Source organism: Balaenoptera ricei, chromosome 2 (genome assembly GCF_028023285.1).
Source record: "Balaenoptera ricei isolate mBalRic1 chromosome 2, mBalRic1.hap2, whole genome shotgun sequence".
In the NCBI taxonomy this organism is placed as follows: domain Eukaryota; kingdom Metazoa; phylum Chordata; class Mammalia; order Artiodactyla; family Balaenopteridae; genus Balaenoptera; species Balaenoptera ricei.
In genome coordinates this window covers 30,833,002-30,844,520 of record NC_082640.1, presented here as the reverse complement: position 1 = coordinate 30,844,520, position 11,519 = coordinate 30,833,002, and the positions used below count along the sequence as shown (strand labels likewise).

The 11,519-nt window shown below is 44.0% G+C and overlaps 1 protein-coding gene across 4 annotated transcripts in view; it reads left to right on the top strand.

Annotated features, from left to right (window-relative positions):
- Positions 1 to 291: 291 nt before the first annotated feature.
- TM2D3 (TM2 domain containing 3) overlaps positions 292 to 11,519 on the top strand; it is a 113,492-nt gene continuing 102,264 nt past the window's right edge. For 3 of the 4 annotated variants that reach the window (XM_059912278.1, XM_059912277.1, XM_059912275.1), the window contains exons 1-5: positions 292 to 398; positions 792 to 884; positions 2,389 to 2,546; positions 7,534 to 7,708; positions 9,486 to 9,561. In XM_059912278.1, the coding sequence (XP_059768261.1) occupies positions 308 to 398; positions 792 to 884; positions 2,389 to 2,546; positions 7,534 to 7,708; positions 9,486 to 9,561 (593 nt within the window). In that variant the 5' untranslated portion in view covers positions 292 to 307. The remainder of the gene's footprint in view (positions 399 to 791; positions 885 to 2,388; positions 2,547 to 7,533; positions 7,709 to 9,485; positions 9,562 to 11,519) is intronic. The other variant, XM_059912276.1, reaches the window with a different exon arrangement.

The following is an 11,519-nucleotide window of genomic DNA, read 5'->3' as shown; positions in this document are numbered from 1 at the left end:
CGGCCACAGGTAAACAGCGGCCAACTTTCCACATTTGCCCGCCTCTGCTCTCGATCCCTCAGGTGTGACTTTCGGGGCCCAGGTGACCTTCCCGTGTCTCCAGCCGCCGGGGGAGAGGTGAACGCCTCGTCCCAGGCGCTGGCAGTGATCTGGCACCTGGCAGCCGTCTGACACCTGGCAGCCCTAGGAGGCGGGGCGCGGGGAACTCGGGAGGAGGGGCCGCGCCTGCGCCGTGGACCCACCCGGACCCGCCTCTCCCCGCTCGGCCCGGCGTCCCCCGCGGCCCGGAAGTGCTCCCGCCGGCAAGATGGCGGCTGCAGGGGTTCTGCTGCGGGGCCTGTGCCGCCTGTGTCGCGTGCTGCTGTTCCTCTCGCAGTTCTACATCCTCTCGGGCGGCGGTGAGTTGGGGGCAGGGGTGTGCGCCGGGCCGGGCTGAGGGGTGGGGAACCCAGGACCGCGGGGACCGTCGGCCTGGGTCCGTGGGCGGAGGCTGAGTGCGGGCGGAGGGCGCGGGTCGCTACAGCCGAGTCCGGCGCGTCCTGCCGCCGCCCCTCGGCTCAGGGAGCCGGAGCCGCGAGCCTCGAACTGTGGGCCTGGGGGCTCGGCCGGGGACGCGGAGCTGGGTCTCGGCACCGCGCGTCGTCTCCAGTTGCCCGCAGACCTAAATTAGTGTCGACCCCGTTGGGTTTCATGTTCAGTTTCCCGGCGGTGAGGCCGAGATGTTTGCCCGAGCAGCTGTGGGCCTGGCGCGATACCCACACAGCCTGAGGTCTTCGTTTCTCTAATCATAGGGTCCTTCAGTGTAGAGCCTTCGCAGCCGCTGGCTCAGTCCGACAAGGATCCGGGCCCCACACGTACGTTCACAGTAGTGCCCAGGGCAGCAGGTACTAGACGTTTTCTCTTCTAGTAAACGTGTATGTTTGTATCTAGTGGTCTCTTCCTTTCCTTTTTGGATAAAATTTCTTGTAGAATATGAAATCACTTTACATGTTTTGAACATTTTATTGATTGCATTTTAGATTATGTGAATTAAAGGCAGATACAGACCTTTTCTGTAGACAATCTTGTTATTTCAGTACCTTTTGACATTCCTGTCTCATCTTCTTCCAGTCCCAGGCTCCCCATTTCCATCTCTTTATTTCAAAGGTTTTTTTTTTTTCCGCTTCATCCATCAAGATAACCTTCAACCAATGCTTCTTTCCCTTCAGAAAATTTCTTGTGCTTTTGGAACCCTGTTCCTGATGTTGGATATTATTAAAGGCTCCCCCAAGGCTGTGTGAAATGGAGGGATTGCAGAGGGAATGGTACAGACTTGGCATCTATCTCTGGTGGTGCTGCTGGGAGCTGGAGCAAATTATTCACCTTTTTGGGTTTCGGTTTTCTCATCTTTTTAAGGTGGTGGGGTTGCCCTGGCCCTGTAAAACTCTTAGCTTTGTGATTCTAAGTGCCCATCCTCCAGCCGCGGTAGTAATAGGAACAAAAGAAAAGAAAATTTTCTTTTGTTCCTGTTACAAAAGGGTATAATAGGAATTATACCCTTTTGTAAGTATACCCTTTTGTAGGAATTTTGTAGAATTGCCCACTTCATAGTGACTTTAAGTAGGACCAGTTTTAAATGAGTATTAGTGTGTTTTGCTAAATGAAACTTTGGTCTCTGTAGTTTCATCCCTTTAGAGTTCCATTACTTCAGTGAATTAAAACTGGCAGACGTATTTTACTGATTCTATAAAAGACTACTAGAAGACAGCAGCATACTTGAGTTTAAAACATAGATTATTTTAAAGAGAAAGCACAAGAATTTTTTACTCTCTTGGACGTTTTTGAAAGCTTCTCTTCCTGAGAATACTGGTTGCAATTTTGATCCTCTCTTAAGTGATGGTAATATATTATACTCCCAGCTAGGCTGGCTGGAGAAACTTACTGCAACCCACTGAATAAGTTACTAATATAAAGAACTATTTTGAACTTTGGTATTGTAAAATTGTAAATGTTACTTGCAGATGGTGGCTTGTTGAAGTACCAAGGTGGAATAATGACAAGACGTTTTTCTAGGGTTGGTACCTTGTACCGATTGATTCACTTAGAGGGTTAGGGGCTTCACTTACAAATTCGTGAATTCAAGTGAAAAGAACATTGGATTGGAAACTGAGAGATTTGGGTTCTGGTTCCAGTTTTGCCCTCCCTCTGTGATCTTGAATGAACTTTATCATCTGTAAGCCTTCGTTTTTTTCATCTTGTAACATGATAGACTTTTTGACGTCCTAATTTATTTCTAGCACTGTATATATGTTATGCTCATGATTGTGTTCCTTAAGCTTAGAAAACTGCTTTCCTCTGTTATTGTAATCAGTATTCCAAGAGAATAAGCTTCTCTCTCACCTCTCACAGAAAGCACCGATATCCCACCTTATATGATGAAGTGTCCGAGCAATGGTTTGTGTAGCAGACTTCCCGCAGACTGTATAGAGTGCAAGACCAATTTCTCCTGTGTCTATGGGAAGCCTGTCACTTTTGACTGCACAGTCAAACCTTCTGTTACCTGTGTTGTAAGTACTGCAGCTTACTTATTCTTAATAAACTCATCGTAAAGCTCGAGTTATAAGTAGAGTTTAGACTTGGCTATGGAGGAAATTCAGAAAGTGCTCTGCATTTTAAAAGTAAGATTTGAGGAATAAAGTCAACTTTATCAGAAGATGGAAACTTCCATCTCCAAGTAAAGTTTGTTTACAAGGCTTCACATAGCAATTTTTTGACATAAGGATAAATTGAAGCAATTGTCAGACTTCTTACAAAAAGTAGGAAATAGAAAAGGCTCAAGCGCACCAACTGTTGCCCATTAGAAATGACCCTGTTACAGTGGTCACACCTGCAGCCCATCTCTGATATGTTGACAGCCAGGAAGGAGCCTACAAAGGCTTCCACAGCCGGTGTTCCTTAGCGTGCTCTCAGGGTACCTGCTTCAGAGCCACGGACTCCTGGAGGCAGCCCCACACCTGTTGAGTGTGACGAGGGCAGGGAGACTCACGTATCTGCATTTTTGAACCGTTGGACCAGGGAAATTACTGCAAACTTCATTGTAGTCCCAGCATGTGGGTGAGATAGAGAGTCGAAATGAATAGTGAGGCAGTGTTTTACTCTTGGACCTGCCATGACTAGCTCTGTGATTTAGTCATCTGTCTCTTGTTAAATCAGGAGATGGGCCCAGAACAGCTTTTCCTAAAGTGTTTCCATGGCGCCCTCTTTCTGGGAGATGGTCAAGGAGGAAAACACAGATTCCATACCATATTCTCTCTCTCTGTCTTTTTTCTTTTTTTTAAGGGAAGCAGTAGGAAGTAAGATTTTTCTTTTAATTAATTTATTAATTTATCTTTGGCTGCGTTGGGTCTTCATTGCTGCACGCAGGCTTTCTCTAGTTGTGGTGAGCGGGGGCTACTCTTTGTTGCGGTGCGCAGGCTTCTCCTTGCGGTGGCTTCTCTTGTTGCGGAGCATGGGCTCTAGGTGCTCAGGCTTTGGTAGTTGTGGCGCATGGGCTTCAGTAGTTGTGGCTCGTGGGCTCTAGGGCGCAGGCTCAGTAGTTGTGGCGCACGGGCTTAGTTGCTCCGCGGCATGTGGGATCTTCCCGGACCAGGGCTCGAACCCATGTCCCCTGCATTGGCAGGCGGATTCTTAACCACTGCGCCACCAGGGAAGCCCACCATATTCTCTTTTGCAGATTCCCTTTGACCCAGCGATTCTAACTTACTTGAACAAGATACCTTTCCCCGTCGGTTCATTGGAACTTGGTCTGCAGAGGGCTAGATTAGAAAGTTCCTTCCACCCCCAGGCTCTTTCTCTATTTCTCCTGAGGTCTAGTATCAGGAGAGGGCATGAGGGAGGCTTCACTCCAAAGGGGAAATGAGATTTTATGTGTTCTCAGTGTCTGGACATAGTGTTTGTAACTGTCACTATTTGTCATTTTCTTATATCAGAGTTACGCTTTAAAGTGTGCTGGAAAATTGAACTAGTTGCTGGGTAATCTTCATGACTGCCCTTGGATTATCAGTTAGTCTCTGTTGCTGTATCTTACATAGAATTTTCTCCCTACTTACCTAATGGCGAAACCTGTTTGAAGGCTTTTGAAATTGTGTACTTCATGGGTCTGGCAGATAGTAGGTACCTTGTGAAAAATGAGAAAACTGATGGCTGAGGAGAGCTTTTCCAGAATTAGCCTCCTTTGTTTGCCTCAGTGTCTTTGACATTCATCTCTCACAGCTGGTTCCTGAAGGAAGCACAGTTCTCAATTTCTTCCTTCTTTAGGTGTTCCAAAAACAAGTAGTTTCATTTAGTGGAAAATAGCAGAGAATAGGAGAAATTACAAAGGTAGAGAAATTACAAAGCTTAGGGAAGTTTCTGAATTCCTGGGTCCTGGTCCCTGGTGCATCCTCACCCCTTGGCTGAGATGTGCCCTGGATGGGTTCCTTCCCTTCTCCTCCCCAGGTGCTTTCACCTCACCTGCTTCCTGACTAGCCAGTCATCGCGAATCCTGTAAAGTAGCAGGTGCCCAGCCCGCAAGTGTGGCATTTGAAGGCAGCCTCAGGAGCGTCTGGTGGTCTGTTTCTTCTTAAAAATGAAGAGCAGTCAAATAATTGGCTGTCAGGAGCCACGGGTCCCAGGACTGCTGCGGCCAGGTGATCTGGGGCAGGCCGTGCGTTCTTCCCTTGTTTGTTTAATGACCACCTGTAGGATCCTGTCTCGCTAAATAAGTTAGCATTTCAGGAAGAAATAAGCTGTGACCAACTGCATACGCAGGTGCACGTGCAAATGCTCATCCTTTCGCTGTGCTGCACTCAGCTCTCTCCCTCCCTCCCGCACCTTATTTTGAACTTCATATTAATGGAAAGAAAGAAACTCTTCTTGTCCTTCTAATGCATACTGCACAGGGACTCAGAGCAAGGGAACCTTACCTGGATTACACTAGTCAAAGAAATTGTTTTATGACGGCCCTGTTAAGTATATAAATAGAAATTAATGCAAAAATCCTGCAACCCCTTTCATATCAGATAGCTCCTGCTCCAGCTGTGATGGGAACTATCAAGCCAGTTACCTCAGCTGGAAATGTGCTTGATAGAAACGCTGCTTTCTGTTCATTGGAGAAGAGCTCAGTCTGCTAGTGTATTTGAAGCAAGTTTATTTCCTTCAGATATGTTCTGTATCCTTACTAATGACAGCTGTTTCACAAAGGGAAAGGTAACACATCTTTTTACTACAGATGAGCTTTTGTTGGGATCTATACTTTTTTGTGGTGTGAAAATGGATTCAGTAAATGCTGGGGTGCCTGCGTAGCTATATGGAAAAAAGTGGAATCCTGTTTTATCCAAAGTAAATTCCAGATCAAAGATTTAATGTGAAAAAGTGAAACCACAAAGTACCAGAGAAAGCATGAGATAGTTTTGCTATAATCTCAAAGTAGGGAATATTTTTCTAAGTATGAAATAAAATTTAGAAGCCATAAAAGAAGGAATTGATAGATTTGACTGCTAAAAATCAGAGATTTCTGCATGACCTACAAAAAAGCATAAAGGCCAAAGATAAATGACAAACTAGGAAAAAGTATTTCTAACACATGTGACAAATAATGCACTAATATCCATAATATATAAAGACTTCCAAAAAGCCAATGAGAAAAAGATGACAGTCGTGTAGAGAAATGGTTTTAGGACATGAACAGATGGTTCATAGGAAAGGAAATACAATTGGACTTTCAATGCATGAAAAAAAGTTTAATTTTTCTCATGATTAAGTACAAATCAATGTGTTTTTTAAACTATAAGATTGGCAAAACAATCAAAAAGTTTGATAACACTCTGAGTTCTTAAGGGTATAAGGGACAAACACTCCTGTATCTTGTTAGCAGACAGGTAGGTTAGTCAGCCTCTTGTGAGCACTTTGTCTTATCTCTGAAACTTATAGATGCACATAAGCTTTGACCCAGCAATTCCATATTTGGGAATTTATCTTACAGATATTACATATTGCACGTGTATGCAAATAAATATGCCTAAGGATATTCTTAGCTGCTTTGTTCACACAGGCAAGATTGGAAACAAGCCGAATGTACAAAAGAGAACAGTTTAATTTATGGTCCACTGTGTAGTGAAATAAATACATTGCAGCCATTGAGAAGAACTAGGCAGCTCTAGGGATATTTATCGATATCTATAGAATTAAGCAAAAAGTAAATATCAGTGGGAACATTAAATTAAAAAAAAAAAAGAAACGTATCTGACGTAAACGTGCCCACGCATAGAACAGACTCCCTGGAAGGCCAGAGTGGGTGAGCGGTGCTTGGCGCTGGGGAGGGCAGTGCTGCTGAGGGCTGGGCTGCACCAGCCTCCTCCTCACTCTCCTGTTGTCTCCGGGAGTTTGTACCACGTACACTTACTACCTAGTTTTAAAAAACAATTGATAAGAAACGTGTTATGGATGCATCACTAGAAATATGCAGACATTTAAAACAATATTGCTTAAATCACGTGGTGCCTTACTCGGTTTCAAATACTGTCCATAATAGGAGTTTTGCATTAATCAAAAAAGTTAATAAATATAATATTTCCAGAGGTGATTGTGTTACCATTTAAATATGATTTTGAAAAATATTTATTACAATATAATGTCAAGTGGATACAAAATGTTTTCAGTATAATTCCATGTATGTAAATCTGTACTATAGGAAGGAAAAATGAAAGAAGGTTAAAAGTGCTTGTCTCTGGAGAGGTTACAGGTTTTTTCTGTAATTTCCAAATGTGCAACATGTAAGAACATGGACTGCTCTTATAGGCAGAAAACAGAATAAGGACATTTAAAATTGAAATGAAAAATACCTCTGGTCTCGAAGTTCAGGGCCCACAGTGAACACTTGCTCATCAGCCTCTCTATGCAGTTCTTTCTAAGTTGGGAGTGGTTTTCTGGGGCTGCCTATGGGTCGGTCCTGCTGGGTGCTCGTGGGGGTGTGACAGCAGTGACAGCCCTGGGGCTCTGGGCCACTGCAGGGCGGCTCCTAGGGAAGAGTTGAGACCCGGTGGCCAGGCTGTTCCTCCAGTAACAGGGCTCCTGCGTTCTGCACGGGCTTGCAGCTCCGTGACCTTGAGCAGAGGGACTCATCTGCCCTTTGAACTCTCTGTGACTCCGAGGCTTTATAAAGTACATTTTCCTTTTTTCTGTGTTATAAAAGTACACATGTGCATTATTAAAAATTTAGCCAAAGTAACAGTGATGAAATACTTATCATTCTGAAATAACCTTTGTTACTTTGATGTGCATTTATCTAGATATTTTTTGTTAGGTATATATTTTTGGTTGTATATTTATGATCATAGGATCATAGCATACACATTTGTATTGTGTACGTATTGGTTTGATACCTGTTTTTCTGCCACTTCCTCCTAGGTCATAAAGTATTTTAGACACTTGGTGCCATATGACTGTGTAGTTTTATTGACCTATTAACAAACTACTGTATCATGATTGAATAGTTCTGTGTCCTTTGGTACATAGGATCAAGACTTCAAATCCCGAAAGAGCTTTGTCCTCAACATGACTTGCAGGTTCTGCTGGCAGCTTCCAGAAACCGACTACGAGTGCTCCAGCTCCACCAGCTGCATGGCGGTGTCCTGCCCGCGGCAGCGCTACACGGCCAACTGCACCGTGCGGGACCATGTCCACTGCCTCGGTAGGTCGGCAGTTAAGGAAATCTGTGAGCAAGATATTTTTCTCTAGGCTTATTTATGGACCTGTAACCAGAAACTTGAGAATTAAATTTTAATTGTTTCGTCAGAAATATTTATTAGCACTATTTTTAGTTATGCCAGTTCTATTTTAAAATGTAATATTTGATAAAACAAAAAATGTATAAGGTATAAAGCATAGTGTATAATTGAGTTTCACCCAAATTAACAACTAAAGCAGCGTGATGCCATTGAAACTACCAGAGTGTGTTTCCTGCACCCAGTTACCCTGCCTCTTCTTCAGAGGTAACCACCCTTTTGGATTTTCTTATCATCTCACTTCCTTTTCTTTAAATTTTTTGTAGTTCTATCACATGAATGTACTAGAATATAGTGTGGTAAATTATTCAGTAGTGCATGTTTTAGAATTGTATAATATAGACTGTTTATGGTCTTCTGAGACCGTCTTTCAACATCATGGCTCTAAGATTCTTCCATTTGTCTTCTCTTATTACTATTTTTTTACTTCTGTATAATAACTTGTAAGATTGTATCATAGTTTATCCTTTCTCCACTGTATTTGGATTATTTACAGTTTTTTTCCTTACAAATTGCGCTGCTGTTAAAGCTTTTGTCCCTGTCTCCTGGTTGCACATGTGCAGGAGTTTGTCTGGCATACACTCTCTTGCGTGTGTTATTTTCCAGGACGGTTGTATTCGTTTACATTCCCACCAGTGGTACACAACTGTTCGTGATGATCCACATCCTCTCCAATACTTGTTATCCCTACGTTTTGTTTTTTTTTCTTACCGGCTTCTAGGAATTCTTTTATATTTTGGGTAGTAACCTTTTGGTGTCCCTAACATCCTCTCCCAGATTTTAACTACCCCCCCAGCCCCTTTCTTTTGGTATCTTTTGAACAGAACTTTAAATTTTTAGTTAGTTGAAGTTTTTAGTCTTTCAGAGTTAGCCCTTTTTTGTTGTAAGAAATCTTTCCCTATTCCAGATTCATAATTTCCTGTGCGTTCTTTTAAAAGTTGTAAATGTGGCCTTTCACGTTTAGGTCTCTAGTCCCCTGGGGTTGGTTTGGTGAATGGTGTAAGGTGGATTCAGTCTCACTTTTTCCAGCTGGAACAGCCCAGTGTCCCAGGACTCACAGGTGGTCTGTGGGCCCGCTCCCTTCCTGGTGCCTGGTTTGTCTGTCTCAGCCCCACGTTACCCATGTTTTCACAGCAGGTGGGGTGTTTTACCTTCTTCAAGCTGTGATCCTCACAAAACTGATTTAAATGTCGAGTCTGTGCTCATAGACAGTCAGGGCTTTCTTTTTACCATTCGTTGTAGTGAACATTTACTTTTGTAAAGAAAGTTGACTTTTTAGATTGTAAATCACAAGGCCGCTAGTTATAATTTAGTCTGTGTGAGAGTATTTTTGGGGGGGTGGGGGGCTTTTATTTATTTATTTATTTTTGCTGTGTTGGATCTTCATTTCTGTGCGAGGGCTTTCTCTAGTTGCGGCAAGCGGGGGCCACTCTTCATCGCGGCGCGCGGGCCTCTCACTATCGCGGCCTCTCTTGTTGCGGAGCACAGGCTCCAGACGCGCAGGCTCAGTAATTGTGGCTCACGGGCCCAGTTGCTCCGCAGCATGTGGGATCTTCCCAGACCAGGGCTCGAACCCGTGTCCCCTGCATTGGCAGGCGGATTCTTAACCACTGCGCCACCAGGGAAGCCCTGAGAGTATTTTTATACCCGTGTTTTTATGTGGAGTGTTTTCCCTTTTTTAAGGTAACCGTACTTTTCCGAAAATGCTGTACTGCAACTGGACTGGCGGTTATAAGTGGTCTACTGCTCTGGCTCTGAGGTAAGCTCTGTTTCTAGTAAGTCGGATGCGATTTGGATTTCGTTGGGGTTGGTGGGCTCTTCCAAGCTCCTCCTCCATCCACTCAGATCCTGCCATGTGTTAGGTAGACCATAGGGACAGCACTGTGGGGGGTTATTTAGGTGGTCAGACCAGTACCCTCGTGGAATTTAATGGCCCGTTGCTGGTTTTCCTCCCAAGATGCCTGCACATTCTAGAGGTGACTGTAGTCATTACTAGAGATCATTAGAACCAGTCAGTGGTTCCCATCCTGAGTGTACTGTGAATTAGTAAAATGACATATACTTTAAACTTGATACCTTTATGATGTATATCTTTAATTTTCAGTAATTTTCTTCTTTATTACGAAAAATAATACATGCTCAGTACTGAAAACTGGAAAAAAATGAAAATGACAAAGAGAAACGTTGAAAATCACCTATAATTCCACCATTCAAACATAATTATAGACTTACAATTTTTACATAAAAATTTGCTTGTATTAGTTAAACTTTTCAACAGTTTGAAAAGAAAATTGTACCAGTTCTTCCCACCGGAGGGAAGGGCAGGTGGGGTGCTGGTTAAATGATTCCCTGATTAGGAAGGTGGGCATCCGCTGTTGGAGGTTTAGGGTAAGAGTCTGAGGTGGCCTGTGGCCTGTGGTGAGACGCGGGCAGGGCTTCTCAGCTTTGTCATTGTTGACGTTTGGGCCACGAATTCTCTGCTGTGGGGCGTCCTGTGCGGAGCAGGATGTTCAGTAGCATCTCTGGACTCCATTTACTGGGTGTTAGCAGTCTCCCCAACCCCCGCTGAAGCTGTGAGAATCAAAAATGCCTCCAGGGGTGGCTGAGTGGCCCCTTGTCGGGAACCACTGCGTCAGGGTTTGGGCTGGGGAAGAGGAGGATCCTGCTGGCAGGAAGGCACAGCTGGAAAGTGAAAGACGGGTCCATGATAGAAAATTAGATGCAACGACAGTGATATTTGGTGACACCCAGCGTCTTTGTCAGCAGTGGTTCACATTCAAACTAACAGCCGACTTTCTGCTTTTCAACAAACTTTATTTTGGAATAATTTTAGATTTACAGAAAAGTTGCAAAGCTAGAGAGTTCCTGTACAGCCTTCACCCAGCTTCCCCAACATTGTTGACATCTTAAATTACCATGGCACATTTAATAGCTGATTTTTTAAAAATAAGAATAATTTTCTTCGCTGGGCTCAACATGGTTTCTTTGAGAATATTCACGGTGAATGTGATAACACCCAGTGTTTGCTTCTTGGTACTCGGGGTGAGGGATTGGAAGGGTGTAGATGAACCAGGGATGGACACGTGTTGATAACTATTGGAGCTGGGTCATGGGTGCTGTTCTCTTCTTTTTACCTTTTTTTTTTTTTTTTAAGTACCTGATTATTACTTTTTTTTTTAATTTTTTATTTATTTATTTATTTTTGGCTGTGTTGGGTCTTCGTTTCTGTGCGAGGGCTTTCTCTGGTTGCGGCAAGCGGGGGCCACTCTTCATCGCGATGCGCGGGCCTCTCACTATCGCGGCCTCTCTTGTTGTGGAGCACAGGCTCCAGACGCGCAGGCTCAGTAGTTGTGGCTCACGGGCCCATTTGCTCCGCGGCATGTGGGATCTTCCCAGACCAGGGCTCGAACCCGTGTCCCCGGCATTGGCAGGCAGACTCTCAACCACTGCGCCACTAGGGAAGCCCCCTTTTTACTTTTATATGTTTGGAATTTTTCATAATAAAAACTTTAAAAGAAATACAATGAGAAGTTGTCCGAATATTGTTAGATCTTAGAATTTGAAGGAACCTTAAAAGTCATTTATTCTGAACATGAAATTTTTAAAGATGGGTGACTGACAGTGTTCACGACTTGATCTGAGCGGCCAGGTGGTGTTGGCTGCCTGGCGATGCCACCTTCGACCACCACGTTCCTGCACTGTTTGTAGGACTAGCCC